This window comes from Hibiscus syriacus, unplaced genomic scaffold (assembly GCF_006381635.1).
Source record: "Hibiscus syriacus cultivar Baekdansim isolate YM2019G1 unplaced genomic scaffold, ASM638163v2 tig00002237_pilon, whole genome shotgun sequence".
NCBI lineage: Eukaryota > Viridiplantae > Streptophyta > Magnoliopsida > Malvales > Malvaceae > Hibiscus > Hibiscus syriacus.
The window spans coordinates 321148-340692 of NW_024061918.1; the positions used below are offsets into that span (position 1 = coordinate 321148).

Consider the following 19545-nt stretch of genomic DNA (forward strand, 5'->3'; position numbering starts at 1 on the left):
AATATCTATTCTTAATAAGTTTATAACCCAGAGTGAGTGGGTAGGAAATGATAAACTTACCGACAGAAAGGTTGGGTTTGTTAAACTCTTAATAAATTCAAATCCAAATATTTGGATGGTTCTAGTGAGAAGGACTTATTGAATTTATCGATAAATGAGGTTGAATATTTATTCTTAATGACTTTTTAGCCCAGAGTTTGGGTGGTTCATTAATAATGAACTTGAAGAAAGTCACCATACCCTTTGTGAGGTTGAGATATTATAAAAGCTCTTAATTATTTCATATCTCTTTTTAAAGGGTGGTTTATGTTGAGATAAACTTGATAAAATAACCTATGTAAGTGAGAAGGGTTGGCCGCCTTCTATGAAAATGTTAGGGTCATTTTTCTAGCACACTTACTAGAATCCTGAGGTAAGATGGCCAAATATATACTTTTGTATATATATATATATATATATCTTACACATCGAGGACTCAGGCGGATGAAGGGGTTAGTTGTGTGTTATGAGTTTACCCCCATCTTAGAAAGTTCCAGACTAGTTTCACTTATCTAAGAGAAGGATTGCTCATCATCACTATGTACTAGTTCCAGATACGTTCACTAGTGCTTAAGCAACTAATCTCGCTATTTCTCTTCTGGAAAGTTTGTTTTTGAGTTTCAGAAGAATTCTTTCGTATTAGTGGGGGAATGTTGGTAATGCTCAATCCCACATAGTATTGGAAACACTATTGGGAATGAGTATTTAAGGTTTGGATTTTCCACTTCCTTGTTGAGTGATAGAGAACAAGGGAAACTCTCGCGCTCCGTCGCCGTCGTCCGTCTCGTCTCGTCTCGTCTCGTGGTCGTGGTAATACGTGTCTTTGACACGTCCGCGCGGATACTATCTTTTTAGAGAAAATTCTTAAGGAATTTTTCTTTGAAAGAAACAAATGGAAAATGTAAAAGATTTCAACTGATATTTATAGGCTGCTGAGGACTGTTTAAATTCAAAATGATAATAGCTGATTTATGAGTTATCAGAAATTAAACAATACAGAGGAGACAAGCTGTTAATATCAAAAGTTATTTGATTTAATTCCAGGGGTTACATGATATAATTTCGGGAGTTATAACAGCTGAATAATGATGTAATGAACCTGGACTATTTTTGAGTCAGGTTCATCTAGACGTTTCAGCTGTTACAAAGAAGTGATTTAATCTTGAAATTTTATGGACGATTTAACCCTATTTCTAGCCTATAAATAGAGAGCTATATTCAGCTTCTCAACTCACTCTCAACATTCAGAATTCACTCTCTAAGTGTTTTCTAAATGTGCTTTCCGATCAGAAAAGCAATACTACCGCAGTCCACTCCGGTTTCGGATGTACGAAATTCGGAGCGACCGTGTTAACCTCGGGGGACGATCCGTTTACTGCAGTGATTACACACATCGGGGGCAAATTCGTTTCTAAGACAGTGGTTTTTACCACGACACGGTTTACGAATCTATTCATTTTAATTACTGTTTATATTTCCAGTCAGTGCTAACAGTGTAATTTTGCAATTCATATATCCAACATCATTTACCCTTATTTTTAAAACAAATGAAGCACAAAACACAAAAAAAGGTGTTATGTTAAATGGGAAAAAAATAATAAGAATAGTAATCACATAAAATAATATCAATTAGTTATATGTAATAACAAAATAGTAATTGACATGGACAGTGCACTAAAATGTTATACTAATTGTTAAACTATTTAATTTTAAGGTACAACTCATTTTCGATAGTTAAAGAGAATAATATTTTATTTTGTGATTGAGTGTAAGTAATTAGGTTCGTAAGGTGTGTGTTGTTAATAGTTAAGAAAATCTTTATTTGATATGATCACATTACTGATTCAAAGAACAATTATTTTTTTATAAAAATCCACTAGTTTTATTAAAAATTAAAAATATCTAGAATTACAATGAAGATTTATAAGCATAATCGTAAACGTAAACTAAATTATAATTAGGACATTTTCCTATAACCATGACACAAAAACTGGCCACCTAGATCACACAAAAACTTAAGAAGGAAAACATTAAAAAACCTAACCAAAATGCTTGAATAAAATAAATATATGAATAAATCTAACTGCATTGGCAAAACGAACTACAAAAGGGATGAAGCTATTGAAAGACCACCGAAAAATCGTAAATTAGAGTCAAGCGACGTGAGAAAACTATCTATGAATGCAAAGAAGCGTATCCAAATCAATCCAAGGGTCCAAAGCAGGGAAAATTAGCATGATAAAAAATAAACGCCATCTTGATCAATCGTGGCGATAGCAAATCCAACCCTGAGAAAAAATATAAACGAAAATAACGGCCAAACGACTGAAAACCACCGAAAATATAGATAAATTTACCACAAAGACAGAGATAAACACGTCACTAAGACAGACTTATTCTTATTAAGAAACTAAAAAAAATCTAAAATAAAAAGACCAGTTATTGAATCAAATGTATATATTATAATTTTACTTTCTTTTGGGACAAGGGACAAGAAGCATTGTTCAAGTGGTAGGTTTGAGCAGAAACAATTAAAATGGGAAAGGGTGGCTTTTATTTAATTTGTCGTGGACAACATTAAGATAACGTGGAACACTAAAAACCTCCCTGCCAAGTTGCAATCCAACTTGCATCCTCTTCCCTAAAAACACGCAAATTTATATCAACTTGCATTGTCAAGCTGGAGTTCATAAAATCCAACTTGCATTTAATTTCCAAATTAAACTGCTCTTCATTATGTCTCTTCAAAATGTTATCATAATCATGTAATTAAGATATTTTTTCTCAACAAGATATTTTTATTACATATAAAGTACAAATCTTACCCGATTGTATGTAATTAAGATTTTTTTTCCTCAACAAGATAATTTTATTAGATATAAAGCACAAGCCTTACCCGATTGTATGTAATTAAGATATTATTATATGTAATGTGCAGTTTTCATCAAATGCAACAAGAGATAATGAACAAATATGTCTTGAATTTAAGCAATTATTTCGTATCGTGGTATGACTTTTGATTGCCCTGATGTTGTTCTCCTTGAGTGGTTCAGTTTAGTTAAGCCTTTCATGCTCTGGATCGTTGACCTTCTATTGGTGATCAGGTGGTTTGGTTGCTGTTTTGTAGTGTTTCTACTAGCTGGTGTTGAGTGATGTTTTGTTCTTGAATTGTCCTTTGCTCGTATGGCTCGTTTCTTTTGTTCTGCTTTTCTGATTGTGTGCTTTGTTTGGTCAAATTGTATGTACTATTTTTCTTCATCTAAATTTAGGAATGCTTTTAACGAGATATACAATTTGGTTCAGTTTCGGTTCTTTTCTTAATAAAATTTATTTGGCTGATCAAATAAAAAAACATATTGAAAAGGAAAAATTGTTCTTTTTGTGGAATCAGATTGTTAGGTGATTCTAAATTGGTTAGTATATTTTAATATGTTCCAAGGACCCAAAATGAAATGACTAATCATTTAGCGAAAATAAAAATGTCAAGGTCATAATTCTTTAAAGCATGGTGGTAATAGAATAGTCCAATTACAGGAGATGAGCTTTGATTGTTTCAAGGTTTAAGGTTTTATGTATATCATGGTTTATATTTGTAATTTTTGGTGTAATATTTTGACTGATTGTAATGTTTTTTTTCCCAGTTGTGTATGTGTTGTACTTTTTTTTTCTTTTTTTTAAGATTAGAGAGATTTTTAACGAGTGTATGTGTTGTATTTTTTTTCTTTTTTCCAAAAAAGTATTTTTTCCCCTTTTGAATAGCAAGGACATTTCAAAATTATTAAAGATATTAATAAAAATTTATAATTCAAAGAATTTAATAAAAATCATTTTCAATTATTTTAGAATAATTTTCTACTCTTTTAGCCTAATTAATAACCGTTAGTTATTTTTTTAATTAAGTTAAAGAGATTATAAAGTAGTATATATTCTAAATACTTTAAACTATTTGACAATGAACGATCAATTACCCTATTGCAGCCCCTAGTATTCAAACTTATAACCTCTAAGAACAACAACGATTCCTTTAACAACTGAGATAAATTGATTCATGCAATAACAATTATTTATTTTACAAAATAGTAATTAATCAATTCTAGATATATTCTCACATAAGTTAATGTAAAGGAATAATAGCATGTCACGATATAAAATTATAGCATAAAAAAGGGAGCTTGCCTTAATACATGGTTAATCAAATGACGTACTAGTGATGGAGAGGAAAAAACACATATTTATCAAAATACACTTGTTTTATAGCATGAAAATAATATTTAATTTTTTTATTGTCAAAAAAATATTTAATGTTAACTTATACTAAAAAGCTATATATAATATAAGTTATTTAAAATATATATACCACATATGCATCATATAAAAATATACAAATCATATTGCATTCTTCTCAATGAATTACAAATTGCAGTCTCTGACCATTTTACTGCACGTCTATTACACTCTTCTGCACTTTAAAACGAGAACTTTATTTAACTTGGATTGGTATATTATGTTTCGTAAATACTTATAATTAATAATTTTTCTAAAAAATTGTATTTTTCAATTGATTTTTTCCATTGACTCGAGTAAACCATGATTAATTCCTTTATTCTCATATGCATATTCGCACGAAACAAAGCAATAAAATTGTTAGCGATGTTTGTCATATGCAGAGAGAGAAATGAAGAGAAAAATGGTGAAGGAGTGAAGCAGAAAAGAAAGTAACACATAATTAACATTTGGAGCTTGTAATATACGATCATCTTCAACGTCATGACAAAAACCACATTTGTTATGTTGTAGCCATATTTTCCGACACTCGAGCCAGAGATTGAAGGTTGCAGCGTACAATTGTGTCCACAAAACAACACGTATCTTCTCTGCTGTTACCTACCGGAATATCGACGACGTAAGATTCCACTACTACTGTCCCGTTACCATCGGGTGAACATGCAGTGTCGTGACGGACTTGTAATTGGTCAAGCGATGATCGCCTCCGACTACACTAAAGCTAAGCACATGGCGTTCATCGTCAAGGATCTCTAGCTTCTCCGTGCTGGAAGCTGCAGGGAGGCCGGACACCACGTGGACCTCACGGAGGGAGCCAACGTTGCCGTCTCCGACAATAACTTGGCAGCTTCGTAGGAACTGCTTGTAAGCTTGAGGGTTATCGAAACGACGGACTATGGACCAAACGGATTCAATAGGGGGCTTCTATGGCTTGAACAACTGCCGAACAACACTGGTTAGGCCCCACGGTGCGGATGTGGTATGTTGCCACCGTGTCGGGCAGCGACATCCAGCAAGGAAGAGGGAAAAACCTTGTCAACGTTGTAGGTTGAGTTTGTTTCTGGCGGCAGCTTCCAATGGTGGTGGCGAGGGGTGGATGGAGCTGCAATGAAGAAGGCATGGCTGCTAAGAGAATGAAACCGGATTGGGGTTAAAGGTCATATTAAACACATAAACGCTAGGCAAGGTTGAATATATAGGCCAATTTATAAAATCGAAGAAGAATATACACACATACATACATATATATATATATATATATATATATATATATAAACAGATCTACTTGAAATAGTTTTTGAATTTGTTAGGGAAGAGTTGCAGTTTTAACAGAAAGAAAAGGAAGACATCACACTGCAAGTGGATCCCCAAGTTGCAGCTTCTCTTTTGGACTTTGTTTAATTAGGTATATATATGATTATAGAAAAATGTTTTTATTATTTTTTAGTAGTTTATGATTATGATTATAAATTTTTATTGTAATTTAATTTTTTTAAATACAACTAATTGATTTTATATTGTCAAAAAACTAAAAAAAGGTTTGAAGGTGAAGATATATATATATACACTAATTTGTGATAGAATTTAGTGTACGTGTGTCGGTGTGGATTACAAATTCGCATGCATAATTCAATAAGAAATTCGACATCAATACCTCATCATCCCATCCTTGTAGGTTATTGGTTACGCATTAATTTATTCAACTTTTGAACATAATTATCTATAAAGCAAGTAGGTAAGCTATCTATTCAGCACCACATCAATTAATAATTAAAAAAATAAATTGTTTTCACTGGCTAAATATTTCTTATAATAAACTTTATTTAAAAATAATAATGTTGTCAAATCTATTTTATTACCACAAGTAACTCTAATGATCAACTACCCTACCCTCGAAAGGCAAAAAGCAGATTCTTTTGTCCTTTTATTCCATTTCATTTTTGTAATAGAAATGATTCCCTTGGTCTTGGGTTCAACAACTCATTTCTTTTGGCCTTCTCTTCTATTTCATTTTTCAGACAATTTTCGCTAACTTGGTCCTTTTCCTAGATTGAAATGTTCATCCAGTCCTTTTCATTTTGTGCTACACCCAAGGCAAAAAAATATCATTGTTTTTTTAATAACATTTAGTGTAATTATAAAGAAATATCTAGTCAAAAAAGCTTTAATCATTAATAACATGCATTTTATATATATGTAATTGTTTGAATCCTAACTTTTAGAGATATCAACGCTCTCTTTTATAATTGAAGTTGCTTGATATGTTGAAGGAATGGAACTTTCTTTTTCGTTTTCTTCCTCAGACTTTTCTGCTGCCTTTCTCTTCAAATCTTGCTTAATTTTCTGTTTCTTCATGCTTTCTGTTAGTTCTTAGTTTAACCTTGCATCAATTTCATTATAAGTCCAAGAATATGATTTACCAAATAGGTATTGAATAAACTAATGTAGATAATTTGGAGACTGGATCAGAAGCTCAAGACAATAAAAAAATTGTGGGGTTAAGATGAATCTATTATCTTTATATTCATTAATCTTTAATACACTAATTATTACTTTATATAATGATTAAGTTTTTCATTGAATATTAAATACAGAAGTAATGGAGGGAACAAGGTTTAAAATTTAAAAAAATGGAAATCACTAAGTTAATCACAAGCTTGAAATTAATTATTTTCTCACAATTTCCTAATCATCTAGCTAATTACAATAAAATTAAAAGTTACTAGCCGAGTTGACAAATTGGGAAATGAATCTATACTCGGAATACCTGGTCAAGGAAATGAATCGAGTAGGGTCTAACTTGTAAGCAATGAAGTAAGAAAAAGAGAAGGTGCGTGGTTTATCTTGACAAGTTGGGATATATAATGTGAGCTGACCAAATCCTCAAGAGGGTTGGGTTCATGGGATCTGGTATAAGTATCTGTATTCCTACTAAATTATGTTATTATTTTATGGGTATTTTGATTGGTTACAAGCTTAGAACCCCCCCCAAAAGAATGTTGGTTACATTCCCGGTTCCGACCCTCACCCATGGTTTTGAATTTTGACGTTTAACAATTCATAGTTTCCTTCTCCTCTAATTAAATAATGAGTCCTCCCCAACATATATTTCATTATCTTAAGAAAATATTTTATTCTCAGATTATTATATTATCTAAAAGTTAAAGAGAAAATAGGTTGTATTAGTTTTTTTTTGTTCCACAAGAAGGAATTTTATTAAGCCAAACCTAGGTTAGAGACCTCATTAAAAATCTCCCTAGACCTAAATGGAGGAAAAGATTACCCCTAACTCTAGGCGAAAATACAACACCTCTGAATGATATTGCAACAAAACAACAAAATGTCACTGCATCCGTGCAAAGCCTCACCTAAACACAAGAGGATATCACAACAAGCTCACAGAACAATCGACTATTACCAAGCTAACAGACAAAATAAAAGCAACAGGCCCTGCTGATACTCGTCTATGGAAAGCAACCTATTAACACAATTTTACAACCAAAAACACAGACATCTGACGACCTCTTAACACTGATCATACGAACCCCAACAACACTACACTTAACATGTTCAGCTGAATAGGTTGTCTTAGTTATCGCATTCAGAACATATTAACTCTTGAGTATAGACATAAATATATTAGTTTACATCCACAACGCATTAGAATTGATCTAAATAAATTAATCTTAAATTCGTATATGTATTAAATTCACTTGTGACGTTCAAAATATATTTACCTTTTATGTTGAGTAAATGTAGAAATATATATATATATATGACTTGCATGCTTTAATATATTAATAGTCGATACTCCTCAAGATAGTATGTTGATGTTTAATATTTTGAACATGCTCCTCAAAATTTGTTCAAGATAGTTGCATTTATAGATATAAAATCATAGCTCCATAAATAATAAAAGGTATCATTTTAATGACTTAGTGTGGTTTATGAATATGAAACAGTCATCAACCATTTGTCTAGTATGGATAATTGATAGAATGTGTAAGTAATGAGAATTAAACGATTAATTATATTAATTTTTTAATTGTCGCGTTGAATCCTCCGTTAAATGTTAACTGATGATAGTTTGATTGGCAACAACTAAATAATTAGATGATTTGATTGATAAAATTAAAAGATTTATGATCAAATGAAATCAAGTAATACTTAAGTGGTCATTGGTATAGTTTACTCCTACTATTATTTATTTATTGGGTAAAGTATATAAATGGTCCTTTGACTATAGAATAATGCTTTATTAAATCCCTTGACTATTAAAAATTATAAAATAATCCTTCAACTATTGATAGTTGCTTTTTAAGTCCCTTAACTATTAAAAATTACAAAATGGTCATCTGACTATTTATTATGTTCCAAATTCATCTTTTTCAGTTAAATAAATTGACATCAATCTGAGTTGTACGTTAACTTGTTGTCTGAATATGAAAAAATCTAATCTCATAATCTCAAACAACTATCATATCTCAGTCAACATGTTAACGCCCAACTCAGATGACCCTTAATTTTTTAACGAAAAAGGACGAGTTTGGAACATAATGAATAATCGAGTAACCATTTTGTAACTTTTAATAGTTGAGAGACTCAATAAAGAAACTCCCTATAGTCGAGGGACCATTTTATAATTTTTAATAGTCAAGAGACTCAATATAGCAGTATCCTATAGTCAAGGGACTGTTTATCTATTTTACCCTTATTTATTTTTTAACATGACAATAAACGAAAAGAAAATAAAGAAAAAAGGCCTTTACAAAGCATGGTTTTTTTTTTATTATTTTAAAAAATTGAACTGTAAATTTAATAAAGGGCAGAAAGCAAATTGGATATCGGGCATCCTGCTCCTCAAGTCGATAAGCGGACAATTTAGAAAATCATGTTATTTGATTATAGAATGTGAAAACATATTTATTTTTAACATTAGATGTAGGGAAAAGGAAAACAATCAGATGGTAGTCTAATGACACCCACTTTATTTAATCCAAATGAAACAATATTCAGAGGTATGAACAAAGTCCAATTCCCCTTCTTCTTGTCGGGCTTATGAATTTCAATCAAGTGTTTGTGTGGTGAATCCTAACAAACAGGGAAATCCGGCGGTGGTGGTGGCAGGCTCTGTAATTCTCCAACTCCATTCTCAACCACGAAAGCCATAGCCAAACCCCAATTGATGTGGACGTCCAAGTGACAGTGCATTATCCACACACCTGTTTTCCAGAAAAAAGAGAGTTCAATTTCAAACATCAAATGTAAGGGATTCATCGAGAGAACTTGTATTTTTACCTGGGTTATCTGCAACAAATCTAATGACTGCCCATCCTTTCGCAGGAACCGAAACCGTATTCCTTAGAGGCGGATCAACAAGATTGAACTTGGATGTATCTTTCTTGGGGTCGAAGTTTCCGAAACCTTCTGCAATGATGTAGAAATCGTATCCGTGAAGATGAATCGGGTGGTTCTCGGGTGCTACAATGCTCGTGTCTTGAACCACAACTTGTACCCTTGAACCGAACTTCAATTTGTACAATTTAGTTCCTGTGATAGGTTGGTTGAGAGACTGGCTGACGTTGCCGGTATAATCAAATTTCACCGGAGGGTTTCCTGGGAAATCTGTGGTGAATACTCCTGGAATCCCCTGTTGGTGAGCTTGTAAAAGAGAGAAGTTCTTTGGGAGCACGAATGAGACGTTGTTCATGCTAGCAGTAAAACGTGTACCGTTGGGACCTTGACAACGACTTTTGTGAAAATTTGGAGGGCAGCTGTTGAGTCCCAGACCGACGGTGATGAAAAGGCTCTCGTCGACATTTGTGGGTACATTGACCTTTCGGGGACTTCTAAAGCTTTGGGTGAAGGCTGTAACAGTGCTGGTATCATTGTAGGCCGGCAGAGAAGGAATAATTGGTTTGAGTGCATTTCCCTTTTTGGTAGACTTGTATTCAAGAATGGCAGTGGTGGTAGTGTTGTCGAAGGGTACGTTTTGGGCGCTTTGGTAGGCTCGGGCCGCCATATAGTATCTAGCCGGTGGCTGATCGGCTTTGATGAGAACATCGGTGGTTTGTCCGGGACCTAGCATGAGTACTGAAGTGGTGAAGGGTTTGGTATAGGAGGCGTCAGCGCCAACAACGGTGAGCTTATGGTTGGCCACTGCGAAGAAAAGTGGCTGGTTCAGGGCAGCATTGATGACTCTAAGGAGGTTGGTCTCGCCGGAGTCTATGGGAACGATTGTGGTGTCTATAAAAGAAGTAAAAAGTTTCAGGCATGCCAATCTCCTGGGAAAATCAAATCATTGAAAGTTATTATGGTTATAGTTATACCTTTGGAGGAACATTTGTATAAATCACCAGGTTGGCCATTGATAGTATAAGCATCAGATATATTTGGAGCACCTCCTGTCCTCGTTGCTTCCATCATAACATCAACGGGGTTTGCATCCCACCATTCACCTTGTAGTCATAATCAACAATTGAGATTCATTCTAGGCATACCCTCATAATTAATTACCATTAAAATGATCACATGGAAAAACAGAAGTCATATAATTACCGAGTAAAATTGGAGTTTCGCGGTTTGGTTTGGGGAAAGGGTAGGATTCGCCTAGTCTGGGACGGACGATAAGAGCTCCATAAACAGTGGCTCGAAGCCATGAGCTGTGAGCGTGCCACCACAATGTTCCTTCTTGTCCTTGAATTGTGAAACTGTAGGTGTAGCTTCCTCCTGGTCTAATCGGGCACTGAGTCACAAATTCTGGTCCATCCGCCCATCCGCTTCTCATTTGTCGAACACCATGCCTGTATATCAAACTCATGGTTATGGTAAATCAAAATGTATTAACGTTATATACCAGCAGATTATCAAATGTATACATGTTTTGAAAACTGTGTTTATGATGGAAAGCAGGTTTCATGCTTGCATGCATGTATGAAGGTACAATTATTGAATTACCAGTGAAGGGTGATATTGTATCTAGCTTTGTTGACAACTTTAACTTGAAGGGAATCACCATTCCTGACCTCAAGGGTAGGTCCAGGAAACATGCCATTAACAGTGATGCTGTTGTGAGTGTTGCACAGCCTCTTCACTGGTGTTGCTCGGATCTGTTACATTCATGATGGAATTAACTAATTAAATCAAAACAAACTTTTTCACCAGAATGGAACAAAACAATCACATACCACAAATTGATGTAGGTGAACCACTCCACTGCTAAGGGAAAATAATGCACAAGAAATGAAAAGGAAAAGGGCGATGGACTCCATTGGGCAGATAGAATTCAACCGCGCCTTTGATTTGAGTGATACAAATGTGAGGGGGAGGGGGTTTTATAGGGTTTGGTTGGCTACAGAAACGGTGTCATTTCCAGCGAAACTTGGTTTAGGGATCAACTCCGGCCGTAGTAGTAGTTGCACCCACTGGCCTATTTATTTAAACTGAACAATTAGTTTCATCAATGCATGCTTTGCTTCCTTCACAAGGGTTCAGTTTTTTTTTTTTTTTCTTTTTTGCATTCAAATTGATCCTTTCGTTTTTTTTTGGTTTGAATATGGCACAATTCCGCTTGCATGACTTTTAAAACAAAGAAACTCAGATTTGGAGATAGAAAGGATAAATCCAGGTCTGGTGGAAGAAGATGCAATGCCTAGCCACCATGTCAACATACAAATTTTTTTATATCAACAGTTAATCATTAGTTAAAATTAATGATTTTCATTTAAATAATAGATATTTTAAATTAAAACATTGAGTTAAAATATTAACCAAATAAAATAATTATAGTAGAGAAAATAACCTCAATGACCGAAAATTCCTTATAATATACGATTTTGATCAACTTTTTTTCGATTTGCCAAAATGACCAACAAAATCGCAATGCGATCTCTAAATCGCAACGCGATCTCCAGTATCGCAAATCAGTTTCCAGATTCGCAACGCCATTTTGACTATCGCATTGCGATTTTCCAAATTCGCGTGCGATTTTAAAAATCGCAATGCGAATATGTAAATCGCAATGAGAATATGTAAATCGCAACGCGATTCTGACTATCGCAATGCGATACTGACTGTCGCAACACTGAATTTCAAATTCACAATAGGTTTTAGTTTCGCAACACAAATGTTTTGGGTATATAACTACGCAGCAGTAACAACTGATAACCTAAATCCCTAAATCGCAACTCATTCCATCTCCATCTATCACTCTCTCCGGCGACATCTGTTCCTATATCCAACGACATCCTTCCCCATCCGGCAACAGGTTTTAGTTTCGCAGCTCGTTTGTTTAGTAAATTAATTTACAATAATGAAATCATCTAATGTTGATCATGTTTGGATAGATTTGTGTTTTGGAGGGTCATGGGAGAATGTTCATGGTGTTTTACAATATATGCCTTTACCCATGAATCTTCAACTAAAACTGTCATTAAAAAAGTTAACTTATGAAACTCTAATGTTATGTGTTGCAAATAAATTGAATTTAGAGCCCCTAAGTGGATTTAGACTATCTTATCAGAGAAAAGGTAAAGTTTATTTGTTAACCGACAATGAAGATGTTGAACGATTCATTGCTTACATTAGTGTTTCGCAAGATGATGTTACATTGTATGTTGTTGAACCTAGAAGTAGTGAAGTTGGGTCAGTAGCGGGTAGTAATCAACTAAGTTTTTCAACCCCAGTTTATGGTGCTCAAAATTTAATGGTTCCACCACAATTTCACCACCAAGCAAATTTTGTTTCACCACATTTCCAATACCAAACACAATCTCAAAACCCACAACTAATCCAAATCCCAATCAACTTTCAGCACCAAATTCCGGTTTTCGTATTGACCAGTTAGACGATGATGAGCCAACAGAAACAATTGTGAGTACTAGTCAGTATTCGAAATTTGATATTGGTCAATACCCAGACTTTGATCTTGGTCAATACTCGGATTTTGATGATGTTTCAGAAGAAGAAACAGACCCTGCGTGTAATGATTTTGATATTGGTCAATACCCGAATTTTGATGATGAAACAGCCGCTGCCGAGGAAGATGCTGTTGATGATAATGAGGAGGAAGTTACGACTGTGAATGAACATGTTGAACATCCATTCTGTAATTCATATAACCTGAAGAAGAAAAAGAAGAAGAAAAAATCCCCGAAGAAAAGTCCCCGAAGAAAATGCCACGGGAGTATAACTGGAATATGCCAGAATTACTTCAGATACCGGAAAAAGAGTTGGTAAAGATAGCAGTTGATTGTTACAAAAAAATTATTCGTATCAAGAAAGATGATTGTTTTGATATAAAGGAAGACTTGAAGATAGCTTTGTATACGAAATGTGTGGAAGATGGCTATCAACTAAAAGTTAACAAATCAAGCAAAGATCGTTTCGAAACAAGGTGTATGATTGAAAAAACTGTACGTGGCGTATGATTGCAAAGAGGATAAAAGATTGCGAAATGTTTCAAGTTAGGACTTTTATTGATAAACATACATGTTCAAGAACCCAAGTTTTTCCTCACCATAGACAGGCAAACAAAAAGGTGTTGGGTGGTTTTCTGGCTGAGTTAATGTTTTTGAATGGCAGGGTATATCGGAGACATGAAATTATGACTGACATGAATGCTCGGTTCAAGATTAGTATCTCATATTCTCAAGCTAGGAGAGCCAAATGTTATGCCTTGGAATTGTTGAGGGGGTCGCCAGAAGCATCGTTTGCCCAACTGCCGGCTTATTGTCACAATTTAAAGCTGAAAAATCCTGGGTCGGTAACTCATATCAAAACAGATAGAGATGGACGCTTTGAGTTGCTATTTATCGCCATTGGTGATGCGGTTAGTAAATCAATATAATTTTGTTGACTCGTTTTTGTTAGTTACATGCATTTCACATTTAAATGATTATATTTCTTGTGTATATTATTTTGTAGATTCGTTCGTTTTTTACTTGCATGCGCCCAGTTATTATAGTTGACGGAGCACATTTGAAAGGTCGATACCTTGGAGTAAACTTATTAGCAGTAGTCATGGATGCTAACAATGGGATATTGACAATAGCTTACGGGGTTGGCAAATCTGAAACCTCTAATTCATGGGCATGGTTTATGGGCATCTTAGGGATTGCATAGGTCCTATTAGCAATCTGACAATCATATCCGATAGGGCAAACTCAATTGACAACGCTGTTAGAAGATTTTTCCCAGATGCTTTTCATGGACTTTGTTGTGTTCATTTGTATAGAAATCTAAAATCAAGGTCTGCTGGTATAAAAAATCACAAATGGACACTGGAAGGCTGTAAAAGCTTATTGGGAAGTGGATTTTAATAAGCATATAAATTGTTTAAGACGTGTTTTGCCTCAGTGTGCTCAAACACTAGAAGATGTCGGGTTTGAAAGATGGTCAAGATTACATCAACTTGGAGCAAGATATGGTTTCATGACGTCTAATAGTGCAGAATCAATCAACGCTCTAAGTCGTCATTCCCAGAAATTACCCATTACTATGTTAATGGAGTTTTTTCGAGCCTCTATTCAACAGTGGTACTACAAGAAAAGAAATCATGCAGGTATTATTTCTTTAAATTCGTAACTTATCATATATTTTACTAAGTATTATTTATTTAAATTTACAGGAACATTGGAACATCGTGTTACACCATGGACTGAAAAAAAAATAACGAAACGTGTTGTGAAGTCAACGTCATGGAGAGTTTAACCATGTTCAAACACTTTGTTTGAAGTACTGGATAATAACTTAAATGGGCTTGTCAATCTAAATGCAAAGACGTGTAGTTGTATGAAACGGCAAACATCTGGTTATCCGTGTGGCCATGTTATAAAAGTTGCTCTTCATCTAAACCAAGATGATTCAAGCGCATACTCTATGGATTGCTACACTACAAAAATATATCGACAGACTTATGTCGAGATTATCTACCCTATTCCACATCCTTCTGAGTGGGACATACCAGATGACTTACAAACAGTTTTGCCACCAGCCATGGATAGAAGGCTACCTGGCCGACCAAAAAGTCACGATCGTATATCGTCTAAGGGTGAAGAGAAGAAGAGATCGACATGTAGTCGGTGCAAGGAAAGTGGTCATACAAGGTTGACATGTGGATCACTAGTGCCATCACAATTATCTTTTCCTCTACCAAAATATGGATCCTCATCAAAATCTAAAGCTCATATGGTGTCAAGCAAAAGGCAATACAAATCGCAATCAAAATCAAAATCCAATCACAACCGGCTTCACCTTTTGGGACTATTAACTTAGGTGATTTTTAAATGTAAACGTTGTATTATGTGTATTTTATGTGTAAACTTTTAACATTTTCAGTTAGACATGTTTAGTAACTTGAGTTTGAACATTGCTATGATTTGTTCAGTTGTTATCACTTATTACACATTCATTTGAATATCGTAACGCGAATTTGACTATCGCAACACGAATTTGACTATCGCAACATGAATTTGATTATCGCAACGGGAATTTGACTATCACAACGAAAAAATCACAAAGCGTAGTAGACTATCGCAACATGAATTGACTTTCGCGTTGCGATTTTGGCTTTCGCATTGCGATTTTGACTTTCGCATTGCGATTTTAAGTTTAGCGTTGCGAAAGTGTACCTTCAACAGGTCTTTTGCCTTCAATATGATGCAGATTGAAATCAACAAATCAACTTTTACATTTCAATCAATTAAACAAGCACAAATAATAATTATTTACACATCAATTAAAAAAATCAACTTTTACAAATCAACTTTTACAAATCAATTAAACAAGCAAAAAATAATAATAATTCTTATTTTCCTCATCAATTAAACAAATCAGACTTTTAAGAATCAATTAAACAATAAAAAAAAGTGTACCCCAGACAGTTGTTTATGCACCCATACATCAATTTAACGCAGCTCACTTCAGGATTAACCTGCAGAAACCAAACATTTGCTCAAACAACACTTTCTACACATCTAAAACCAACAAACATCAAATTATTGAATTCTAGGTACTTAACAACACTTGCATTTGACTTACCAATTGTTTATGGACACTTTCATAACGCGGATGCAGGTAGGTAGCGTCTCGCATATATTGCTCTAGCCATAAAATGCCGAAACCACAGGCCTACTGCACCTTATCTCTATCGGTGGGAGGTAGAAACTGTGTACTTCCTGTCGTCAAACGCTCCAAGCACATGCATACGAGAGGACCACAATCCCCTCTGGCTTCCTGCGTTTGTTGTGGCGCAGTCTCGTCTCTGATAATTGTAACATTGAACTTCTTTGGCTTCTTGTTTCCAGAATAAGTCCAATAATTAATCGCATCCAAGAATTTAGCCAAATAGGAGCTCCATCCCTTAATAATATCTCTCAAATCAGACAATAATATGTAATTTATCATGCTGTCATATACTATTGTCTTCATGGATGTGAGCTGAGCCAACGAGTACGTTCCAAAACAGGGATAAACACCTGCAATAATAAGTAATAATTCAATTGCGCACTTATTTATGAACACCTTTACAATATTTAAAAAATAAATACTAACCTTATCGACCTCCACCATGCAGGATAAAGTTTAGCTTGTCTATTAGCCAACACATATGATTCCTATTGTTGATTCTTCAAGTGAACTAAGTGAAATGAAGTCGGCATAATTGTATATTGCGTATTTTTTTTTATTTTTCCTCATTTTCCTTATCATTAGAAGACGTGACATCCATGCATCAATATGCTGTTTTACAAAAAAAAGACATATATTAGTGAATTACATAAATTTTAAAAAAAATTAATCAAAATGAAATATAAGAAAAATATAAGACTTACCCCCCATCGAAATAGCCTTTGTCTTCAACCCCTAATAACACACCCCACCAAGACCGATCAATCAACAAATGCATATCATCGTTGAGTTTGTATATGTCAGCGTAACACCCCTGGCTCCGTTCATGTAGATAAAAATCAAGTGCGGTCTTAGCCCAAAGGGTATTATCCAAAATTGTTTTCGGTAGTTTTCTCCTCTCCACTTCATTTGCCGGAATGGTACTGGCTGGTAACTCATACGAAAGCCAACAGTCATCCATCATGTCCGGCACGTGAGAGGGTTTCTCAATAATTCGACATATTACGCCGTGTGAATCAGGCTCTTGAATGGTAGGAGAGACCTCTTCAACGATGACATGGGCCTCTTGAACGGTGGGAGGCGACTCTTGAGGGATGATAAGGGCCTCTTGAATGATAGGAGAGGCCTCTTGAACGATGACAGGTGAGTCAGGCTTCTTCTTACGGAGTCTTCGCACTATTGGGGTGAATGGAGACGTAATGGCACATGCACGCCGTCTGATGCGTGAACCCCGTCGTGCAAGAAAAACCCGACGTAAAGCATCCACCTTATCGGGCCGCTAAAAATAAATTAATATATAAATCAGTAAATAAACAGACATGATATTAAATAGTGAAAACAAAGACAAATATGTTTCAAACTTGCACGATATTCACCCAAGTCATTATTCTATCATAGTTCACAAAATGCATCAGATAACATTCCATAATTAAGCACTTATATAAACATTTAAAAGGACAACATATAGGTTTAGTGCATGTTCAAGGACAACATTAAGAGTAGTAGTTTATTCTTGAAACTTAAATTTGCAACACTGTGAAGTTAGTATTTGTCTTTGTCTTTTGGTTGAAGTAATGCAATCCATTCAAGTTTCAATTTACAAAAGAAGAATTGTTTCTGAAACTTAAAATCACAACACGAAACTTAAAATCTCAACGCGAAAATGACTATCGCAACGCAGAAATGACTATCGCAACGACAAAATCACAACGCGAAACCAAAATCGCAACGCGAAACTAAATCCGTGTTGCGATTTTTATTTTTACATTGCGTTTTTGACGTTGCGATTTTTATTTCGCATTGCGATTATCCCGTTGCGATAGTCAAATTCGCGTTGCGATAGTCAAATTCGCGTTGCGATAGTCATTTTCGCGTTGCGATTTTAAGTTTCGTGTTGCGACTATTCTTCTTCTGCAAATTGAAACTTGAATGGATTCCATTACTTCAACCAAAAGACAAAACAAAGACAAATACTAACTTCACAGGGTTATTTTAGAACTGTTTAGCAGTATTGGCAGCAACCGAATGAATTTACTAAGCAATCTAAGTGAAATGGTTAATCTAAGTGAAATTACAAGTAACTCAAGTTAAATATGAAAAATCTTAAACTTACCTTGTTGCGTAGAGTATGAACCTCATTCTGTAACGATGCTACCATCTCACGTAGAGCCGCTACCTCACCACGTAAAGTAGATACCTCATCACGCCATGCACCATTGTCATCTTGTAAAGTACCGACCTCCTCACGCAAGGCATTGACCTCATCACGTAACTCCCCTAACTCATCCCATAGAGGTGGAGGTGGAGAACAGGAGATAAATGTCGTGGCATCTTTGCCGGTCGCCTATCATGAGGTGATGGTGGAGAAGAGGCTCAATGATGTGACGAAATAGGTGATGGCTCTCGTTATAGAGGTGATAGTGTGGTCGATCAGGTGATGGCTCTGGGTGAGGTTATGACTCTCGAAGTGGAGGCTGCTCATCATCCGTGCCATAAAAAAAACGCTTACTAGCTTGCCACCAATCAGTGGCAAGCTCAGCCTCCGTGGGTGTCAACCTCTGTAATGGAGTGTTGGCCTCCTAACAATATAAAAGCTCAAAAAAAGTTAAACGTGTACTAGTAATAACTTGTTTATATATGGTAGTATTTGTGTTAACTTACATCATTTATTGTCGTATACCGTAGTAACTCTTCCCAAATCAACAGCCGCCGTTTCCTCTTCCAGGAAATAGCCCTAGGAATATCATTTGAAGTTTTTAATGCATATGTCTGAATGTCGGAAAAAGCCTCAAATATCCAAATCTACAAACAATATAATACACAAACATTAGTAATTGTTAAATAATTAATTATAATTTTGGGAAAATTATATTGAAATTCTTACCTTAAAAGCCCAAATAAAGCCTGACAAAGTGTATTTGGAACCATCGCCACACAAACTTTTGCGGTCATCAAAGGCAGAAGACAACTTATTCCAGGTAGCTTTCCATAGATACGAACCCCACGGAAACAGGTTCCATATATTTAGGTCCTCTACCAATAATATTAGGTCCTTAGGAATAGGTTGTCCGGCCTCTCTGCCTAAAAGGTCGGCAT

General features: G+C 35.0%; 1 protein-coding gene and 1 pseudogene across 1 annotated transcript; both read right to left on the reverse strand.

Moving 5' to 3' along the window:
* Positions 1 to 4744: 4744 nt before the first annotated feature.
* LOC120139023 lies at positions 4745 to 5567 on the reverse strand (annotated as a pseudogene).
* A 3721-nt stretch (positions 5568 to 9288) lies between these two features.
* On the reverse strand, positions 9289 to 11627 carry LOC120141566 (laccase-5-like). The gene is made up of 6 exons (XM_039156398.1): positions 11511 to 11627; positions 11281 to 11432; positions 10882 to 11126; positions 10653 to 10781; positions 9622 to 10569; positions 9289 to 9545 (listed from the first exon to the last, which is right to left on the reverse strand). The coding sequence occupies exons 1-6, from the start codon at positions 11592 to 11594 to the stop codon at positions 9415 to 9417; spliced, it is 1689 nt and encodes a 562-aa protein (XP_039012329.1). The 5' UTR covers positions 11595 to 11627; the 3' UTR covers positions 9289 to 9414.
* Between the last annotated feature and the right edge of the window lie 7918 nt (positions 11628 to 19545).